At 43.2% G+C, this 23,114-nt stretch overlaps 1 protein-coding gene across 1 annotated transcript in view; it reads right to left on the bottom strand.

Moving 5' to 3' along the window:
* ACOXL (acyl-CoA oxidase like) overlaps window positions 1-23,114 on the bottom strand; it is a 342,588-nt gene that overhangs the window by 287,464 nt on the left and 32,010 nt on the right. The window contains exons 3-5 of the mRNA XM_039231678.1: window positions 13,800-13,883; window positions 2,688-2,774; window positions 2,037-2,135 (exon numbers count right to left, since the gene is read on the bottom strand). Of these exons, the coding sequence (XP_039087609.1) occupies window positions 2,037-2,135; window positions 2,688-2,774; window positions 13,800-13,883 (270 nt within the window). The remainder of the gene's footprint in view (window positions 1-2,036; window positions 2,136-2,687; window positions 2,775-13,799; window positions 13,884-23,114) is intronic.

The raw sequence follows: 23,114 nt of genomic DNA, 5'->3' as shown, positions 1-23,114 counted from the left end.
GCTACTTAGCATAAAATGTAAAAATAAAACTCTCTCCCTTACTTGTTAATTATCCGTACCACTAACCTCACCAGTGCCCCCAAAATAAAAATAAAACAGCCAAGCCAACCAACCCACAGAGAAGAATAACCAAGAAAATGTAAGAGACTGAAATAGTCCTTGAGGGAGAGAGGGCTCATTTGATATGCTCTAACATTTTAAAAGGGAAATGAGGGGGGAAACGCAGAAAGCGATGAAGGAGAAACACATTCCCTGCTCTGTCAATCCTCAGCGGCCTGAGTTTATGATGGGCTTTTTCTCTCTGTGGGTCCTACCGGAGGCAGAGAGCTCTCCGGAGTGCCCTCATCATTAGGATTTCAACTTTGCAACTCGCCTGCAGGAAGCAGCAGCTGCCGAGGCCCACCAGGTAGCTAAATCATTTATGCTGCTTGGGGAGAAGGGGACCCACATGGGGAAGTGATTTTTGTAGGGAAAAAAAAACAATAATTGTAAAATGAAACAAACAAATAAGAGTTCTGGGAAGGGTTCCCCCCGCCTCCCCCCTTTAACAACAGCAAAGTGACCTCAGTACCATGGTTTAGGAAGAGAAAAAACTGACCAACCAAAAACCCAAAAGACTTGTGGTCAGCATCATGCCACACATGATGCAGAAAAGCTGAGCTCATTAAGGGCAGTCCCACTTGAACCAGACATGCTCATTAACTGCGTTCGCAGAGCCCCCATTTCCTAACCTCTGCGAGCCTCAGTTTCTCCAGCTAGAAAAGAGGGACAATAATATCTTCCTATAAAACTATAGGATATTTAACCAATGTAGGTGTAGAGTGCTTAGCCTGAGGTCTAGCACACATGTGCTACATTACCAGAAGTGGCTTACCATTATGTTTATGGGATGGTTACTACGAGAGAATACAGTAAACCAAACTGAAGGGGTTTGATGCCGAGCCTGGCAAGTAGCAAGCATTCAATAACTGTCAGTCCTTAATCTTACTAGGACCTTGGACATCATCAGCTATTGCAGAGAACTATCACCTGGGCAGAAGGACAGGATGAACATATTCCAAAACAACCCTCATCTGAATCTGTCATTCTAAACTCTGATCACCTCTAACTAGCATTTGTGGGCCAGGAAAACCTGCTAACAGAAATTCAGATTCTGAAGGTCAAACTCAGAAAAAATTAAGAACAGACTGAGTAGCCACACCTATGCTCATGCACCATATTTGCACACATAGATTGACCCAAACTCAGTACCAGAAAGAACTGCAGAATTTATGTATTCCTTTGTAGCTCTTAGTAAAGCTTAAAATGAAATAAGAAACTATGAAGGGGAGTGAAATAAGTGAACAGTTACTTTCTTTATTTGGGGGGAGCAGGAGCTAAAGAAATAGTGATATCTTTAGATTTACACAGCAGGGTTTTCACCTTGCATCAGTGGAGAGAGATCAGTTTAGAGAGTTCTGACAGACTGTGTTTTATAAATGAGAACAGAAGGAAAACTATTAACGTTCATCACATGCAGTAAACACAGTAAAAGTTAAGATCATTTTGTGAAATTCTGTTTTGGTTGTCATGTGAATTAACCATGTCATGTAGGTCACGGTTAAAAACGCTGCCTAATGCCAATAGTGAGGGCATGGCTCCCAGTAAGGACACCTCGGCACACACAGCACTCTCCTGCCACACCGTGCAAAGGGGAGTGCGAACAAAAGCATCTCTTCCAGTCATTTACCTGCTGCTGATGGGAAGGACCACAAAATGGCTCCGGTACTGTTCTCACAGAGTTGTCACAAGGCATCCAGTTAACGAGTGCATGTATGGCACATGAGCCGTGTCCACGCAGAGTGTGGGCTGTGAATGTGTTGGCTGATATCAGACACACGAAGGCTGAGCATATGCCCACCTCCACGAAAGCACTTAGCTGTTTGTTCTAAATCTGAGCACCTTGGCCCAGAGAGGACTGTCTCTGAAGGCGCTCAGAAGGACAGTCTGGTTCGACCTGACGCCCTGAATTGCAGAATGATGGGCAGAATCCTCACCTGCGTGCAGAAGTCAAAGGTGGCTTGGGTCTGGATCCCTCTCACATTGCTCCCGTGACCCCTCTCCGTCATTGCGAACATCCCCGTGTATCTCTGCTCCTGGAGTTTACCAGACAGTATAAGGGAATTAGCTAGTCAGATGGTTGTTCTCACTACAGACTTCTCTGGTCATCAAGAATATGGGTGAGAAGTGGGCCTGGGTGGCTCAGTCAGTTAAGTGCCCAACTTCGGCTCAGGTCATGATCTCGAAGTCTGTGGGTTCGACCCCCACGTTGGGCTCTGTGCTGACAACTCAGAGTCTGGAGCCTGCTTTGGATTCTGTCTCCCTCTCTCTCTGCCCCTCCCCCGCTCAAGCTCTCTCTGTTTCAAAAATAAATAAACGTTAAAAAAAAAAAAAAAAAAGAATGTGGATGAGAGAGGGAGAGGTGAATTGGAGATAACTGCAAGAATTCAGCCTGGTGAAAGCTAATGCGATAACAATATGACCATTTGTAAAAGCCAGTATTGAAATTCTCATTCTGAGCAAGATTCTTGCTGACACTAATTCTCTGATTTATTTTCTTTTTCTGCAAACATGCACATGCATACATCTAGCTACTATGAACTTTTAAGGCTCTACATAGAACACACCTGTTAAGGTACATGCCATACCTGGAGTGGCTGAAGCCACTTAGTCACATGCCCCGGGCTTCCAAGATTCCTGACTGCACCACCAAATAGCCAATAAATTATTCCACACTGAAAACAAGGACAACATAGGCCGCTGTTAACAACAGTCAACAATTTGATGACAACTAAACCCCTGGTCGAATGCCATTCAAGGAGCATCCGTTCAGCTCATCAAGCTTTATATAAGCCCCATACAAGGCATCCACGCCCTTCCCTTCATTGCCTGGAAAGCTCCAGTGACTCTCTGCAGATATAGCCCATGGTTATCTCTCTTGGAGAGGATGCCCCAGCACCACAAAGTGTCAGTTCTCCATCCTCAGGGCTGCCCAGTTCAGCCCATCAAATGACTCTCTGGGGTTTTTTTTAACTTTATTTTCTTTTATTTCATCATGATGAATATACTTGTTATCCCCATTCCCGCCTTCCCCCATCTTCTCACCCTTCTCCCCTCTGGTAACTATCAGTGTGTTACCTATAGTTAAGAGTCTGTTTCTTGGTTTGTCCTCTCTCTCTCTCTCTCTCTCTCTGCTCATTTGTTTTGTGTCTTAAATTCCACATATGAGTGAGATCATATGGTATTTGTCTTTCTCTGTCTGACTTATTTGGCTTAGTGTTATACTCTCTAGCTCTATCCACGTTGTTGCAAATGCAACATTTCATTCTTTTTTATTGCTGAATAATATTCCATTATATATACATACCACATCTTCTTTATCCATTCATCTACTGATGGGCATTTGAGTTGCTTCCATAGTTTGGCTATGGTGAATAATGCTGCAATAAATATAAGGGAGCACGTATCCCTTTGAATTCATGTTTTTGTTTTCTTTGGGTAAATACCCAGTAGGGCAATGCCTGGATAGTAGGGTAGTTTTATTTTTAATTATTTTTTAAAGTTTATTTCTTTTTGAGAGAAAGAGGGAGATAGACCATGAGTGGGGGAAGGGTAGACAGAGAGGGAGGCACAGAATTCAAAGCAGGCTCCAGGTTTTGAGCTGTCATCACAGAGCCTGACGCGGGGCTCGAACTCACAAACCATAAGATCATGACCTGAGCCAAAGTCGAATTCTTAACCGACTAAGCCACCCAGGTGCCACAGGGTAGTTCTATTTTTAACTTTTTGAGGAACCTCTATACTGTTTTCCACAGTGGCTACACCAATTTACATTCACACCAACAGTGTAAGAAGGTTCCTTTTTCTCCACATCCTCACTAACACTTGTTTCTTGTGGTTTTGATTTTAGCCATTCTGACAGGTGTGAGGCGATATCTCATACTTTTGATTTCCATTTCCCTGATGATGAGTGACGTTGAGCCTCTTTTCATGTGTCTGTTGGCCATCTGTATGTCTTCTTTGGAAATGTCTATTCATGTCTTCTGCCCATTTTTTAATTTGATTATTTGTTTTTGGGGTATTGAGTCGTATCAGTTCTTTATATATTTTGGATACTAATCCTTTATTGAATATGCCATTTGAAAACTAACTTTTCCCATTCAGTAGGTTGACTTTAGTTTGGTTGATTGTGTCCTTTGTTAATTGTGCAGAAACATTTTGCTTTGATGCTGTCCCAATCGTTTATTTTTGCTTTTGTTTCCTTTGCCTCAGGAGATAGATCTAGAAAAACCTTGTCACACCAAATGTCAGAGAGATTACTGCCTGCTCTCTTCTAGGATTTTTATGGTTTCAGCTCTCACACTTAGGTCTTTAATCCATTTTGAGTTTATTTTGTGTATGGTGAAAGAAAATGGTCCAGTTTCATTCTTTTTCATGTTGCTGTCCAGTTTTCCAAACCCCATTTGTTGAAGAGACTTTTTCCCATTGTATATTCATTCCTCCTTTGTCAAATATTAATTGATCATATAATTGTTTATTTGGGGGATTTTCTGTTCCATCCCACTGACCTACATCTCTATTTTTATGCCAGTACTATACTGTTTTAATTACTACTGCTTTGTAACATAATTTGAAATCTGGAATTGTGACACCACCAGTTTTTTCTATCTTTCAAATGACACTTCTGAATGTTCAGTCTGCCTTGTCTGCTCAGGGGCTAGCTTAGTGCCTGGTAAGAAGAAGACATACAACAAAGTATTTGTGCACTAATCCCAGGCACTTGCCCAGTCTGCAGAGGTGAGCCCAGCCATGAGAAACAAAAGCTGATGGAAGATGCAATGCTGCAAAACAAGAAGGAACTCAGCCTGAGATGAGATGAGACAGCTTGGGCTCAAAGCCCAGCTCAGCTACCCACTGGCTGTGGAACCTTGAACGAATGGCAATCCTTAGTTTCCACATCCGACAAAAGCAGTGAGTGATGAATGCCCCCACTCTTCCTGAGCACTCACCCTTCCAAGCACTGAGCTTCACACATACAAGCTCACTGATTCTCACAACCACCCTGGGAAAATCACATCATCACCCCCACTTGACAGATGAGGACACTGAGGTTCCAGAGAGGGGAGTGACCTGCCCAAGGCTGCACCCTGAGATGGGTGAGCAGGGCTGGGGTCCAAACCAAGCTGCCTAATGCCTAATAGCACTTCATAAGGTTGCTGCAAGAATTCAGTGATGGTCAACTGCCAAGTACTTTGGTCTTGCATAAACCCTGGAAAAGTTGCTGGCAAGAAGGAAGTGAAGGAGAGGAAAGATGAGGAGGAAGATGAGAAGGAAGGGTGACTGGAGGGAGGCCATTCGAAAGGAGCAGGGGAATGATGACAAAGACAGAAGAGTTCAAGTATATAGACCATGGCTGTGTTTGCAGGTTAGCATGCCTTCTCCTGCCCCAACCACACAGTCCCGACTTTCCTCTGGGGAGCCCGCCTCTCCCACAATCAGTCCAAGTGGTTTGTGGCTGATGCTGACCTCCACCCTTAGCTCTAGGATAAACCTGGAACCCAGGACTGGCCAATCTGCACAATATCATGGCCCTAGGGGATGGCTTCAGCACAGACCCATGATCTGGGTGGATCCAAGCAGAGTGGGCTCTGGGACACATGGGTGAGCTAATAGGCAGAAGCAGCTGTCTCCTTTTCAATGCAATGGACCTGGAAGAACGGAGGCCCAGAGCTGCTGGCTCCTCTTGCCATCATAAGGGCTGGTATATGAAACCAACACATGGGGTCAAGGTGGGGAGAAGGAGAACTCTGCTGTACTCTGGACTCTTCAAATACAACGACCTAGAGGTGCACTGTTTTCCTGGGGCCACTACAATTGAATGAGCCTTTGCAGACAAAGGAACCCCAAGGAAGACCTTGTGGGAAGGGAAATGGCAGGAACGGAATCTTTCGATGCTCCTGTCTGAGAACTGTCACCTGCCTCTAGGAAGAACCAGTCTCTGCATGCCACAAGTGTGGTCAGCCTGGCACTCACTGTCTGAAAGGGCTCTGCAGCTCTAACAGCCTGACCAGCTGAAATGCTCTGACATCATGACAGACAAATGTCATTAATAGCATCTGACATATGAGGTGCTTTCATTCGTGGAATCATAAAGTATCCTCGGAAAATGCTCAACACTCTATGGCTCAGCACCCTCTCCACAGAATCACTGTGACGCACAGCTAATTCCAGCCTGGGAAGATGCAATCAATCCAAATAGTAATGCTTCCCCCATAAGCCATCTTGGAAATCAAGTTAAAGAAAAGTGTTTTTCCAAAACTAAAACAGATTGAATTCCCTACCCCTAAATCACTCTGGCTAGTGGCTAATGCATTCTTTACAAAATATTCCTTTTCTAGATTTTAAATCCTTTCTTCCTCTTTAGAAAAGGGAGTTGAGGAGAATATTTCATCCACATTTTGAAAACTTCCACTCATTAAATGCCATTAGTAGGAGCACTGTACTGGTAACTGAAACCTGTAGATTTGCAGAAACCACCAGTTAACAGAGGTTGCGTCTGCATGTCCCCAAACCACACAGTCACTTAAAATGGGGGGATTTTCCCTCATGTGCAGGACAGTGTGTTGCCAAAGCCACATTCTCTGAAGCGCAAACAATCTGACCAAATGGGGCCAGTGCAGGTGGAGCACCTGAGGGCTCTAAGCAGATGACTCCCTGGCCTAAGACAAGCTTTCAGCAGGTGCCTCTTGTGAGTGGCATGGATCCCAGCCCAGTCAGCCAGAAGGAGGTGCCCACACTGCAGCCACTAAGGTGAGCCCATGAGCAGTGGTCAGACTGTGGTGACGAAGGGGGTGAGAAGCAGAGGCAGTCAAGGTAGATTCAGGAGACAGAGCTGATGGGTTGGATTTGGGCGAAGAAGGTAAGAGAGGGCTCCAGGTGACACCCAGGTTTTTGTCCTGAGCCTCCAGATGGATGGAGGCCCATTCACTGCTTGCAGGAGTGGGGGTGCTTGCAGGAGAAGCCAGGGAGGAGGCGATGGATTCGCTAAGATAGGGGCACAGAGACTGAATGAAGACGGGCACTAAACCATTGTGAGGGCGGCAGGGCAAACTGTCCTTCTCAGAGAGCACTGTGTCCGCTGCTGTCATCATGCTAGTGGGCACCTTGGCCTCTGGCTCACCTCAGTGGACAGGACCCAAAGAACTCCATTTGTTCTGAGAAGACCAAAGAAAGCAGTGGCAAGAAAATGAGAAAAAGGGGAGGACATCTAACAAAAACTCTAAATCTGTGTGCACCTTGTATCGTTTGGGAAAGCTCCCTCTTCTCCTTTCTCACTTATCTGGAGGAGGAAAAGGACAGCTAGCTACAGCAGGTGCATGAGGTCATGACCACAACTTGTGCAGCAATGGCTGGCAGCGGCCTCTGGAGGCCACAGTCAAGAGCTTCCTGAGGGCTGGGAACTGCAGTGAAGACAGGCTGACGGGGTTCCAGAATGGGGCTTCTCAATCTCCAAATGATGACTACCAAGAAGTATGCCCCACCACGGCAGGGAAAGCTAGTGGGCCAGAGCGAGGATGCAGGTTGATTTCACCTCAATCCACTAACCGAGCCACTACCTAGAAGACCAACGGGAAGGACTCTGGGTCACATCTTGAGTGGTACAGTCGCCACCACTTATCAAGCTCCTGCTACCTGCCAGCCATGGCATGGAGCTCCTCAGAGGCATCATCAATTTAAATCTGAACACAGCCTATGAATGGGCATTAGCAGTACCATCTTCATAGGAGAGAAACCCAAGGTTGCCCATCATGAACTTAGATGTAGAAGGAGCATGCGTGAACTGTGACTGAGAAGTCCCAGAGACAGAAGGTAAACCCACGTCATTCTATTGTCTCCCTGCCACGATGGACCAGGCAGGTCTGTCATGCATGCCAGGAAGTCTGCTAGTGCTACAGCCGTGATTAGGCTAGGCCCTTCCTACACAGTACTCCAACAGTGGGTTTCCTAAAGAACCTTCTAGTGCATTCAGTTTCTTTTCATTCCAGAGCAAATGAGGCCCTGCAGGTGTTTTTTTGAGACAATGGTGACTCCAGAATGGATAGTGCTATATGGACTGCATTAGGTTCTCCCCAGAATTCATGTGCTGAAGCCTTAACCCTCAATGTGATGGCATCAGGATATAGGATCTTTGGGGAACAATTAAGTTTAAATAAAGTCATGACAGTGGGGCCTTCATGATGGGATTAATGCCCTTATAAAAGATGCCAGAGAGTATGTTCTCTCTCTTTCTCTCTCTCTCTCTCTCTCTCTCTCTCTCTCTCTGTCCAGTTCCAATGCAAAGATACAGCAAGAAGGCAGCCATCTATCGGGAGAGAGTCCTCACCAGGAATTGAATCATCTGGACGTTGATCTTGCCAGCATCCAGAACTATGACAAAATACATTTCTGTGGTTTAAGCTCCATGATCTATATGTTTTCTCATGGCAGCCCAAGCAAACTAAGACAGATAGTGGGGCGGCTCCAATAAGGAAAAAGGGGAACAGTCATGGGGAAGAAGAAGAAAAGGAAGCATGTCACATTTCTCTGGGCCCTAGAAGCCTTCCAGATTGCATCAGTGTGTCTGGTAGAAGACCTTGGGCTGGCTCCCAAGCTAAAGCAGGGGTTCAGAGCCCTGAGAAAAGGAAGTCTTTCCCTGGCACCTCTCACTTTCCCACCCCCCTCGCTGTGAGTCACTCTCAGAGCCAGCCCCTGGCCCTGCTAACACTTGGCTATGTTAGTCCAACTATGTTTGTCCAAAGTGCTCAGGGACACCTAGAACCTTTAGCTAGCACAGACATGGAGGGAGAGAGAAAAGGGGCCCAGGCCGTGGGGCACAGATGACTTAGATGAATTGATGCCGGCATGCCCTTGATGTCAGGTTGACAGTTTGCTCATGTGAAGGTGTAAAAGGAAAGCAGGCAGAGGCCAGCAGCTGCCCTTGGGCTGGCAGTGAGATCTGGGGATGCCCTGCCCAGCCCAGGGCTCACAGGAACTATTTCCAGCACATCACATCTCCCTCCACTGCCCACAAGAAAGACAGCCTGGACTTCTCCAAAGAGGACATCCAGATGGCCAACAGACACATGAAACAATGCTCAGCATCCCTCCTCATCAGGGATATACAAATCAAAACCACACTGAGATACCACCTCACGCCAGTCAGAGTGGCTAAAATGAGCAAATCGGAGCACTCTAGATGCTGGCGAGGATGTGGAGAAACGGGCACCCTCCTACACTGTTGGTGGGAATGTAAACTGGTACAGCCCCTCTGGAAAACAGTGTGGAGGTTCCTCAGGAAACTAACAATAGAACTCCCCTATGACCCAGCAATAGCACTGCTAGGAATTTACCCAAGGGATACAGAAATGCTGAGGCATAGGAGCACATGGACCCCAATGTTCACAGCAGCACTCTCCACAATAGCTAAAACATGGAAAGAGCCTAAGTGTCCATCAACAGATGATTGGATCAAGAAGATGTGGTTTATCTATACCATGGAATACTACATGGCAATGAGAAACAATGAAATCTGGCCATGTGTAGCAACATGGATGGAGCTTGAGGGTGTTATGCTGAGCGAAATAAGTCAGGCAGAGAAGGACAAATATCATATGTTTGCACATATAGGAGGATTAGGAGGAACTTAACTGAGGAACAAGGGGGAGAAGAAGGGCGGAAATGGTGGGGGAAAGGGAGAGAGGCAAACCATGAGAGACTCTTGAATGCTGACAAAAACTGAGGACTGATGGATGTGGGGGGGAGAGGGGAGGGGCATGGAGGAGGGCACTTTGGGGATGAGCACTGAGTGTTATGTGGAAACTAATTTGACAATAAACTATTTGTAAAAAAAATAAATAAATAAATAAAATAAAAAATAAAATAAAAAAAAAAGAAAGAAAGAAAGACAGCCTGGACCTTCTGGGCTGGACTCAGGGGTGCAGTCTACACGTTTCTGTGGCTGCCCGTGATACCCAAGCACAAGAAAAACAAGTCCTATGCAATGACTGACATGTAGAAAGGTAAACAGGGTTAAAGGAGAACTTTTGTTAAATATTTAAGGGTTTTTTTTATTGTGGTACAATGCATTTAATATAAAGTTTGCATTTTAGTCATTTTTAAGTATACAGTTCAGTGGTATTAACTAGATTCACACTGTTGTGTCACCATCACCAATATCTATCTCCATAACTTTTCATCACCCCAAACAGAAACTCCGGGCCGATGGACTCCCCATTTTCCTGTTCCTCCAGCTTCTGGTAACCCATAATCTACTTTCTGTCTCTATGAATTTGCCTATTCGAGAAACTTCATGTCAGTGAAAACATACAATATTTGTCCCATTGTGTCTGGCTTCATGTAGCATCACATTTTCAAAGTTCATCCAGGCTGTAATATGTACCAGAACTTCATCCCTTTTTATGGCTGAATAATAGTCCATCGTATGCATGCGCCACATGTTGCCTATCCATCCATCTGATAACAGACACTTGGTTTGTTTCTACCCTTTTAGCTGTTATGAGTAATGCCGTGATGAACACTGGCATCAAGTATCTGTTTGAGTCCCTACTTTCGATTCTTTGGGGCGTACACCTAGGAAGGATTTCTTGAGTCATGTGATAAGTCTACATTTAACCTTCCCAGTAACCATTCTGATTCTATGTATTCTGTATTCATTTCATTCTCACATCCTGCTACTACATAACAAGAATGTAGGGGATGAGCGTCTTCAAGGAGTTTGCCCTCTAGGGGTGCTAAGAGACATCCAGCAATTAGACACACAGATAAATGGGTACATTCAAAGTGGGCACATGCTGTGACAGAGAAGCTGTAAGGTACAAAGGTATGAATACAGATGGCAAGAAGTAGAGGGAATTAAACTGCAGGCTTGAAGGGAGCTTCCCTGAGCAGAGGACACGTGGGCCGGGGCTTGAAGAAGGAACAGGTGTCAGGCAGGTGAAGGAAGGGGAAAAAATCTATTCTAGGATGGTGCCAACAGTGGTCCAAAGGTGGGTAACAGGAACAAGAGAAGGTCAGTATGTCAGGGCTCCTAGGGAGGAGGACAAAGTGAGACAGAAGGTGTCTGGAGAAGTGAGTAGGGTCAAAGCACATAAAGACCCATGGGCCATATTAAAAATAAGAGGGCTTCTCTAAAGCATTAGGGGAAGAAGTTTTAAGCAGAGGAGTGGCATGATCAGAGAGGCATTTCTAAAGACCTATTTTTTTAAATCTATTCAAATTTTCATCCAGGATACTCAGAAACAAAACTTGTGTGTGTGTTTATTTTTGAGAGAAAGGGAGTACGAGCAGGGAGGCTCAGAGAAAGAGGGAGATCAAATCTCAGGCAGGCTCCCCACTGTCAGCACAGAGCCCCATGCGGGTATCAAACCCACAAACTGTGAGATCACGACCTGAGCCAAAATCAAGAGTCGGACGCTTAACCAACTGAGCCACCCAGGCACCCCAGGAGAAAAACTTTTTTAAAAGCCTTTTATTTTAGAAAATCTTAACCAAAATACACGAGTATAATGAACTCAACAATGACCAGCTCATGGTTTATCTTGCTTCATCTTTTCCCCAATCCACTTTCCCATGCTATGCCCTAGGTAATCTTGAAAGCTTATCTCAGACATCCTGTCATTTCATCCCTAAATATAACCCACACCTTTATAAAGGAGACTCTTACTGAAAATGTAACCTAAAACCATTACCCACCTAAAAATATAATAACAATTATTATTATTGTAACCCAAAACCATTACCCATGTAAAAATACAATAACAATAATTCTTTAATATCACCAAATACCCAAAATTCTAGTTTCCCCAACTGACAAATAGATTTTTTTAAGTTTCAAGCAGAATCCAAAAAACATCCAAATATTGCAAGTGGTTGAAATGTTTCTTAAACCATAGGCTGTGACCCCCTTTAGTTATGCAAACATTCCCTGTGCAATACTATGCACTAGGATCAGTACAAGTCCCTAAAGATGCCACGGAGAGGGCTCCCCACCTAGAATGCCGAAATCAATGGTGATTCGTGCATGGGCACACCTCACCACAGGCTTGCTGAAAAGATGGCAGGTAAGGGGAAATACGGTAAAAACACAAACTGGGGATCATAAGTCTAGACCAGGGTCCTCTAGTATTTCTGAGAGGGAGATCTATCTGTTGTATCTCAGCTGAATTTCTTCTGTCTGGAAGAAACAGCCAACCCACCCAGGAGGGAAGAGACCCTGCCTGGCTGAAATCACAGGGAAGCCATTCTCTCCCCAAGGACCTAACAGTGGGTGCCTTCACCACAGATGGCCCTCACAAATTTCTTTGTTTTTAATTCCCACCCATTTTTAGGGGCATCTGGCTGGCTCAGTCAAAGATCTATGCAACTCTTGATCTTGGAGTTGTGAGCTCAAGCCCCATGTTGGGTGTAGAGATTACTTTAAAACATAAAAATTTTTCAAAAATTAAAAATAAAATAAGTCCTACCCATTTTTAAATGTCTATACTGCAAAACAAAAATAACTGCCATTTTGGACTCAACAATGATTGGCCTGGCTTCCTCTCTGTTTTTTCTTTCTTCATGTTCTGGTTATTGCTCCCCTTTGGGGACATCAGGACTGAATTTTTGGAAGCAAGGACCTATTTGGAGGTACAGTGGTGTCCAGGGAGAGAAAGGAGAGCATATGCATATGCCACACAGATGACCCCCTGCTGGGGATTAGGGTACCATGAGGAGCCACGGCCATCACACCTACTACATTATTCTGTTCACCTTCATGACCTGAGGACATGCAAAGCAAGCCCACAGCTTAATGCCATTTTATACCCATCTGATCGGTAAAATTGGAGAAGTCTAAGAATTCCAAGTGTTGCCGTATATTCACACAAAGGAACAGGAAAAATGAATGAACTTCCATCTGTACATCATTCTCAAAATGGCAAAACTATAGAGACAGAGAATAGATTAGTAGTAGCCAAAGGACAGGGATGGGGTAGAGACTGGGAGCAACCACAAATGGGTAGCACTATACGTTTCTTTACGGTGATGAAAGAGTATCAGATCTTGATTATGGTGGTGGTGGTTGCATGAATCCATAGATGGGACCAAACGGCACAGAACTACACATACACACACACACACACACACACACACACACACACACACGAGGGTACTTAAAAGCTAGTGAAATCTGAGTAAGGTCTGTAGGCTAGTACGATAGGAATACAGTTCTGTAGCAGTGTTGATTTCCTGCTTTTACATCGGATTACAGCTATAGAAGATGTCACCATGGAGAAAAACTGGGTGAAGAGTTCTTATAACTCTAGGCTCTTATTTTTGTAACTTCCTGTGAGCATTATTATTTCAAAATAAAAAAAATTAAAAAAAAATATGACTGCAGTGTCACGCTACAATACGGATCAATCTTAGTGACAATATCTAAGTGAAGAATCATGCGTGGTTATGAAAATTTAATTTTATAAAATGAAAACAAATGAAAAAAACTGACACAGTGCAATAAAACTAAACAAACAAGAAAGAAAGAAAAAACAAATATGAGGTTGACTACAGCGGGTAGAGAGTAGGTGAGGGCGACGGGTTGTAAGGTGTACCATGTTACATCTATTTCAGTGAATACACTGATACCTGTGCGGTTCCACTTGGTACCCCTGCTGTTCAAAACTAGGTATCAGCTCACCAAGGGCAGGGTGCCCAGGGCCTCTCACCTTTACTGCTGTGGCCATGTCCGCCATGGAGAGGACTTCTCCTATAACCAGGCTCCGACTGACAAAACTCTTTGTTTTCTCTGCCTGAAAACATGACAGACCCAATGTCAAGGTTTCCTTATGATTTAAAACTAATTAAATTATTTTTTACAATAAACGTATGTTACTTCTATAATAAAAATTCAACACAATAAAAGCAATTTTTAAATTAAGAATACTTCCCATGATCCGACTGAAATAAATGTTTTCATCCAATTTCTTAATGTGGCCGCCTGGTCTCTGACCACATCGCAGCAGAGTCGACTGCACCCGCATGGAGGCCAGGCTACTAACAGACTGCGCTCAGGCCTCGTGCTGCCTAAACCAAATTTGTCCCTCGCGGCTCTCCGGAGCCTGACACACACACCCCGCCCCTCCGCCCCACGCTTCTGCCTAGCAACAGTGTTCTGCCTAGCAACGCGCAGGACACAGGAAAAGCAATATTCTTCACTTTCCTTTCTAGATCTTCTCAGGGCTTTGAAAATTCAACACAATGAGGTCCCCGTCCCCCTTCACTGCCCTCCTTTCTCGCTGTACACAACAGCCACAAATCCAAAGCTCCATGAACACACCCTTCACCGGCGAGAAATGAGACAGGGCAAAACCCCTGTTGCTGTCTTATTTTTCAAATTCAGGGGGCCCTGGGTGGCTCAGTCGGTTAAGCACCAGACTCTTGGTTTCTGCTCAGGTCATGAACTCAAGGTTTGTGGGTGCTGACAGCCCAGAGCCTGCTTGGGATTTTGTCTCCTCTCTCTGCCCCTCCCCTGCTTGCTCTCTCTCTCAAAATAAGTAAAATTAAACTTTAAAAAAAAATGCAGAAGCAGACAGCATTTCCATAGAAGGTGGTGGGCACATTGAAGCAAGGAGTGTGCATATTGCAATTATCCATTGTTGAAATTAATGCTAGCCTTCCTTCATTCGCCAGTCTCTCCTGAGACCCAACCAAGAGCACTGGAGCTTGTTGTTTATTGTGCACATGTGTGTACACGTGTGTGCTGTGTGCCCGTGTGCATGCGTGCCTGTGTGGACGCTGCCCCACCATCATCAGGATGACAACCAAGCTTCCTAGGGTGACTCTCAGTTCCACAATGGCTTAAGTTCTTCCCCCAAAACACACTAGGTTTTTCCCCTCTTGTAGCTTTTGACAAGGTTTCTCTCGAGCATTATTAATTTTATCGAGCAGACTGTCAAAATTTATGACTTGGACACTGGCTCCAACCCAATGCATCTTGTACTGATTATGTCTTAAAATATCTCCAGGCTCGTGCGCGTGAACCATTGCGTGGCTCCAGCTTCAGTTCACAGTGGAGAGTTAATTACCAGCAAATAAAAAATTTAAAAAAACAAAACAAAACTGTGGCAGTTATTTGTGGACTTTTCCGAAGGGCCCATGTATCCTCCATCCTGTGGATCTTCACAACTCTCCATAAGAGGCTAAGAAAGACAGGAAGTACAGAGCTCATGTCAACAGACAGGAAAGTCTAGGCTCAGGAGGTCAAGAGACTTGTCCAACCAGGGTCACCTAGCAAGCAGGAAAGCAAGAGCCAGAAACAAGACTTTCAGATTCCTCATGTGAACAACTGGCTCCCACCCCTCACTTATTAAGCTTATAGAAGCCCCAGGACTCGGGTGGCCCAGACTTTACTGCCAGTGCACCCCTATGTCGTACCACCAGCATTTCCCCAGAAGGCACCTCACATGCCCAGGTGATCTTCCTGAGAGTCACCCCACCCTCTGTCATTACGACAAACCCTTCCTCACCTTAACCCACCTGCTCTATTATAGCCAAACCTAAACCATCAGGAGCAAGCAAACCCCTCAGAATCTCCAACTGTTCACAGTTTTCTTCATATTTCATTCCCTCCATTTATACTGTTGATGCAAGAGCATGACTTTGTCACTAATGCTGTCCAAGTGGCCATTTTTACTCACTGGTTTGAAATCAGTTCAATCACGTTTGCTAAAGAATAACCCCAAACTTAGCCATTTTAGTGCATTATGATTTAATTATGATGATTATTTTCCTTCCTCAGTCTCCGCACGAGTCAGCAATCTTTGCTATTAGATCTGATGGGCAATGCCAATAGGAGTTTGCCATTAATCCAGAGACAGTGATTTAAGCATTCTTTTGGATTGGTCTATTTTAAGACATCAGGCAAAAGTTCCAGAACTAAGACTAGGCTTAATTTGATTGACTGCCTCGCTGGCATATGTTTTAAACATCCTTTCCACACATAAATTCTTTCTTTTCTTTAATTCTTTCATTTCTGATTCATTTAGTGTTCTTAATTAAAGAAGGCCTAATACAGAGAAGGCTCCCCTCTCATTCGATTGACAACATAATGAATTGTCTGTACTGATAATGATCAATAAATAATCAACATGTGGGGCACCCGGGTGGCTGAGTCAGTTAAGCGTCCAACTCTTCATCTTGGCTCTGGTCACAATCTCATGGTTTGTGGGTTCGAGCCCCATGTTGGGCTCTGCACTGATAGTGTGAAGCATACTTGGGATTTTGTCTCTTCGTCTCTCTGCCACTCCCCTGCCCCTTCTCTCTCTGTGTCTCAAAAAAAAAAAATAAACTTAATAAGTATATATATAAATGACGTGTTCTTGACACACATTTTTGCAGTATTTCTACTATATCAACAGCTGCCTTCGTTTAGACTCGATATATTCAAACCAAACTCATTTCCCATATCAGAATGTGTCTATTAATTTTATGATAATGATTCCATAAATGTATGGAGAATATTGTCAAGCTTGTATTTTATCCTAAATTACACCCTATGCGATTTACATTTCTGCATAACAGATTATCTCAAATGGAAAGATGGTAGTTTCCACTAAAATACTCCCCATTTCTTTGTAGAGCACCTGATGTATCAGTCCTTTATGATGCAATATTCTGCTATAAATCATGTTCCACAAAAATGTACATTTTTGGCTTTATAAGCCCAGTCTCTAAAAGACAGATATTCTTCTTCAACTAAAATCAGCTTGATTCAGCACTGCTTGAGTTGCCTTTTCCCTGATATTAAAAGACCCTCATCACCCCCTTTATAATGCATCTGCAACCCCAGTTAGGTGCCCAGTCAAGGGTACTGGACAGAAAGTGGTTCCTGACATTAGTTTTCTATTATCAGTGCCCAAACTGGTATATTTGCTTCTTCTACCTTCTGGTTTCAATTTTCTATTTTAGTTATGTCTTCTCAGTCTTATTGAATACATGTCCTTTGTTATAATCAGCCTTGAATTGTTTTAGAAAGAGAAAGGGTTACAGTAAAATGTACAAACAAAATAAATAAATGAGCTTCAGGGATTCAATCATCTGGGACCCGTTCTAAATGAGACTCTTACCTACTGGGCTAACCGGACCTTGACCCTCCTTTGAAAAGAGATCCCGAGTTTGGCCACTTCTTTCATCTCCCATCACCATCTTGTGCCTGGACTATCGTAAAAGCTCTCCAGTTGGCTTCCCTGCGTCTATTCTTTATTCACATGTTACGATCTTTTTTTATTATTAAGGTAAAATTTACATATAGTGAAATGCCCGGAGCCTGAGCACATGAGTTCTGGTCAATTACCTACCTATCTAACCATCACACCAATTAAAATTATAGAATATTTCCATCTCCCCCAGAAATTGCCCTCGTGACCCTTTTCAGAGTTCCTACCCCCACAGGCAACCACTGTTCTCATGCTATCCTTAGCCATTAACCTTGCTGTTCTTTAATTTCCATAAATTGAATCTTACAGGATGTACCTCTTTCTGTCTGACTTCTTTCATGCAAATAAGGCATCTATGTTTGTGTGTCAGTAGTTCTTTCTTATAGCTCAATAGTTTTCCATCTATGAATATTCCACAGTTTGTCCAATCCCTTATTGATGAACTTTCGTGTTCTTTACAGTTTGAGGTTATTCAAACTGTAAAAGTCTTGTGAAAGTCTTTTTGGAGACATATGTTCCTGTTTCTCTTGTAAATTCCCAGGAACGCAATTGCTGGGTTAAAGAGTAGGGTTGTATTTAATATTGTAATAGATACCAAACAGTTTTTTAAAAACAGTTATACCACTTTACACTGCTATCAACAATATAGGAGACTTCTGGTTTCTGCACATCCTCATCAGTACTGTGTATCTTTTCCATTTTTAGCTATTCTGGAGGGAATGGAATGTTGTCGCATTATGGCTTAAAAATACATTTCTCAGATGAGTACAGATCTTGAGCATATTTATACAAGCTTATTAGTCATCTGTATACTTCTATAAAGTGTCTATTCAAGTCCTTTGCCCATTTTTTAAACTGGGTTGTCTGGGGGTTCTTGGGTGCTTCAGTTGGTTAAGCATCTGACTTTGGATCAGATCATGAACCCATAGTTTGTGACTTCGAGCCCTGGATCAGGCTCTGTGTTGACAATGTGGAACCTGCTTAGGATTCTCTGTCTTCTCCCTCTTTGTCTCTCCCCTGCTGTGTCTTGAACTCACAAACCTCAAGATCATGACCTGAGGCGAAGTCAGACACTTAACCAACTGAGCCACCCAGGTGGCCCGAAAACAGCAAATATTTTGAAATTATCAGGTTATATTTCCTTTGTTTAACCATAATAAAAACATAAAAATTTCCTTCTATCCTCAGTACTATTCTATCCTCAGAAGTTCCCAATGCTAGGACTGATTCACTAAACAAATATTTATTGAACATGTCAGACATGTCATGTCCTAAACTAGGTCCTGGAAATGTGACCATAAATAAGACCAATCTCTAGTGTCTAAAAATTTACATAGTTGGGGCACCTGGGTGGCTCAGTCTGTTAAGAATCTGACTTCAGCTCAGGTCATGATCTCACAGGTCATGTGTTTGAGCCCTGTGTCGGGCTCTGTGCTAACAGCTCAGAGCCTGAAGCCTGCTTTTGATTTTATGTCTCCCTCTGTCTCTGCCCCTCGCCCACTGGTGCTCATGCGGCTCTCTCTCTCAAAAATAAACAAACATTTAAAAAATTAAATTGGATTGTTTGTCTTTTCATTACTGAGCTCTAGGAATTCTTTCTGTAATACAGGTACAAATCCTTTGTATCTGGACATAATTTTTTCAGACATATGCATTGCAGATAGTTTTTCCTAATTTGGGGATTGCCCTTTTATTCTCTTAATGATGTCTTCTGATGAAAAACAGTTTTCAATTTTGATAAAGACCAATTTATCAGTATTTTCCTTGACATGTTTAGCATTTGGGGGGTCCTCTCTAAGAAACCTCTGCCCACCCTAGAGTCAGAAGGACATTCTCCTTTGTTCGTCTACAAACTCTGTAATTTTAGAAGTTTTGTTTAGGTGTCTAACACATCTCAAATTACTTTTGCGTATACTATGAGATAGGGATCAAGGTAAACTTTTTTCTACATATTTATATACCTCTTCCAGCACCATTTACTGAAAAGACTTTTCTTTTCCCCTTGAATTGCCTTGACAACACTGTTAAAAAATCAATTGATCGTATATGTATGGGTTTATTTCAAGACTCTCCATAATGTCCCACTAATCTTTTTGTCCTTACGCCAATACCACACAATCTTGAGTAGCTTTATAATACATCTTGAAATATGTAATGAAAGTCCTCCAAAGCCCTTTTTCAGAATTGCTTTAATGATTACAGGTCTTTTGCATTTCCATATATGATTTTTGAATCAACTTGTAAATTTTGATCAAGACACTATACTATTTTAAAAATAAGCATCATGTGGTGCTGACCCCACCTCCTCCCCCCACCTCTCACCCAACATGATGAAAACCCTCCAATGATGCCAGTTACTTTTGGAAGAAAATCCAAACTTCTAACCATGGCCTCCCCATCTGGCTTTTCTTATTCTCTGCTGGTTCCTTATTCTCCGCTGATTCTCTGCTGAGAGCCACAGTAGAACTCCAAGCAGAATGCGGGGAGAATTCTGAAACAAAGGCTGTATGTAACCATTGTACTTGTGTTCTTCCCAGGGGCCTTGACTACTCCAGGAAAGCCCAATATCAAGAACAATGAAAGGTGACGTTCCCGTGGCTCTGTCTAAGGGTATTTATCTCCTTTCACAACAACAGCAGTGTCGTACTCTGACAGTTTAGGATTTTCCAAATTCTTGCGTTAAATTTAATACCTCTTCTCTTGGCAGCACGCGCTTCCTTACCAAATTCCTAGCTGCTTTGGAAATTTTATTATTAATATTATCACATCATTTATCAGCATTGACAGCATGTAATGATGAATGTGTCATACTGACGACCTGCTTAAAACGCACGAGTTTACTTTTACATTAATGGAAAGTTCTTTTATATTTTACATTAATTTTAGCATTAAAGGGTTTTGTACATGCTTTCAACACATAAGATTATGTTGTCTGGAAAGAGAGACAGTTTTACTTCTTTTTCCAGTTTACCATGTTTGATTTTTTTTTAATGTTCCCAATCATTTTATTATCCACCATGTTTGACTTTTATCTGCAGTGTCTACAACCATCCGACATACCATAAATTTACTTGTTTATTCTTTTATTGGCTGCCTCCTCCCAGACTAAAATACAAGCTCCATAAAAACAAGTTTTGTCTGCTTTCTTCACTGCCTCTTGAACAATGCCTGGCTCATAGTAGGTGTTCAATAAATAGTTGTAAAACGAGTGAGTCACCTCACCTGCCACATAGAAGTGACTTAGCAAATTACAGCAGGTAATAATTATTGTTATTTTCACATAATATGTCACTGCAAGAATAATAATTAAGCCTCAAAATAAGTTGTTTTCATTATGCCAAACTGTTTACAGTGCAATAAATAAAGAACACCAGGATTCCAGCTGCACCAGAGCCAACTCACTCCCTGGCATTCTCTCAAGTAATTCCTGTGGCCATCAGAGATGACAACGCACTTTAAATGCCAGTCTACACAGAGGAACTTCTGTAAACAGGCCACTCTGTCTTGTCATCTCTGCTCAAAGCCTCCACGGCATCCCTTGTGGCAGGGCTGGCCTGGCCAGAGTGCCGGCCAAGTGGCCAGGGTCCAAGTGTGTAGAGCTGGAACTGGGACAGGGCCTCCTGCCAAAGGCAGCACGCAAGACTGAGAGCCAGGGGCAGCCTGTCACAGCCCACTAGGAAAAGCCTGGGTTCCAGGACAAACAGAAGCCAGAGGGCCAAGGGCAGAGCTAAGGCTCGGGTGCTAGAGCCAAGAGTTCAAAGTAGGTCAAGAACAAGTACAGGGATGGAGTGGGGGTGCAGGGGGTGTATTTGGTCATGGTCTTCAGGAACTATCAGGGCTGTTTGTGAGCAGCAGGGCAGGACTGAGTAGGATGGGCTGGTGTAAAGGGCCTGTGGCAGAGTAGACATCCTCACCCTTTTGGCATATTCTCTACTGAGCTCTTTTTCCACAACACACCTGTGGGGTCTAGGTAACTTCCTGGGAAAGGCTACTCTTTTTCTTAGGGGTTAATTAGGAATGCAATCACTCTTCCCAGTCCCAAATACCTTCTGAGGTGAGCTTATTCCATTTTAGATATGAGCACCCACACGGTATTTCTTTAAATACAAAAACAAAAACCATCCTGAACAGAGACTAAAATTCCGATCAAAATAATAATTATACTATAATAAATATAATACAAATGTAAAGACACCAATCTCCTGCCAGTTCCCCTTCAAGCTGATCTGAGAGTGGACTTCCTGAGAAAGCAGTGGATGCTTTAGATCAGTGGTTCGCAAACTTTATGGTCTCTGGACCCCTTTACGGTCTTAAAAATTATTGAGGATTCCAAAGAGCTTTCACTTATGCAGGTTATGTCTATCAATTTACCATACTAGTAATTAAAACTGAGAATTAAAAAATTTTTTATTCATTTAAAAATAATAATACTATACCCATTACATGTAATTGACATAATTCTTATGAAAAATAACCATAACTGGGACACCTGGGTGGCTCAGTCAGTTGAGCATCCGATTCTTGATTTTAGCCCAGGTCATGATCTCGTGGTTCATGGGATAGAGCCCCCAGTACAGGTCCACACTGTTAGTGCTTGGGGCTCTGTCTCCCTCTCTCTATGTCCCTTCCTTGCTCATAATCTCTGTCTGTCTCAAAAAAATAAACATTTTTTTTTAACCTTTAAAAAGGGCCGCCAGTCAGTTAAACTCCTGACTGTTAGTTTCAGCTCAGGTCATGATGTCACGATTCATAAGTTCAAGCCCCACATTGGGCTCTATGCTGACAGTGTGGAGCCTGCTTGGGATCTTGGGATTCTCTCTCTCTCTGACCCTCCCCTGTTCAATCTCTCTCTCTCCTAAATAAATAATAACTTTAAAAAAAAAGAAAGAAAGAAAAATACCTTTAAAAATATATATCATTCCCAAACCAAAAAAAATCAGTGAGAAGAATGACATTGCTTTATATTTTTACAAATTATTTTAGCATCTGGCTTAATAAAAGACAACTAAACTCTCATATTTACTTCTGCGTTCAGTCTGTTGCCATATGTTGTTTTGGATGAAGCTTAAGATGAAAATCTGGTGTCACACACACGTAGTTGCACATCTACTTTTCAGGCGGTACCTGCAAGGGTCTCGGGCACCCCCAGGGTCCTCAGGCCATACTTTGAGAGCCACTGGTTTAAGTAATAATGATGCCACCATGCCCAACACCCATGTGGATCATGGGGATGAGGACAAGCAGAACTCAGGGTGAGAGAGGAGATGGTAGGTGGAGGGGTGCAGTCATGGAATGGGTGCTTCATTATTCAAGTATCTGCCCTCACTCCTCACTTCTGTTAGCCAGGAACACCCTGATCTCAACTGTCTTCCTCCTGGGGAAAAGAAATATTGGGACAGAGCATTCCTATAAGTCAGCCCTCAGCCATGATTGGCAGAGACCAAATGTCGAATGGGAACGATTTGGGCAGCAGAGTCTTGGAAAAGAAGGAGAAGAGAGCAATACTCAAGCCAGGATATACACTGGGTCACTTGGGAAATTTCAATACTGATTGAGTGAGTGAAAGCCCAGACAGCAGGAGTTTGGAAAGTTCCCCCAAGCAATTCTAATATGCAGCCAGTGGTAAAAACCACCAGATTTAAGTGGGCTCAAACCCAGACCAGCTGGGTTTAAATCTGTGTTCTGCTCGTTACATATACAACTTCCTAGTTGTATAACCTCAGGCCAATTACTCATCTTCAATTTACTCATCTGTAAAATGGGAATACCATCATGGATGTTGTGAATATTAAATGAGATCATCCATTTAAAGTTCTTAGAGCTGTG

Source organism: Hyaena hyaena, unplaced genomic scaffold, assembly GCF_003009895.1.
Source record: "Hyaena hyaena isolate Hyena2069 unplaced genomic scaffold, ASM300989v1 scaffold_57, whole genome shotgun sequence".
NCBI classification, from domain to species: Eukaryota; Metazoa; Chordata; class Mammalia; order Carnivora; family Hyaenidae; genus Hyaena; species Hyaena hyaena.
The sequence above is the reverse complement of the archived record's forward strand: the minus strand, read 5'-3'. Positions and strand labels throughout refer to the sequence as shown.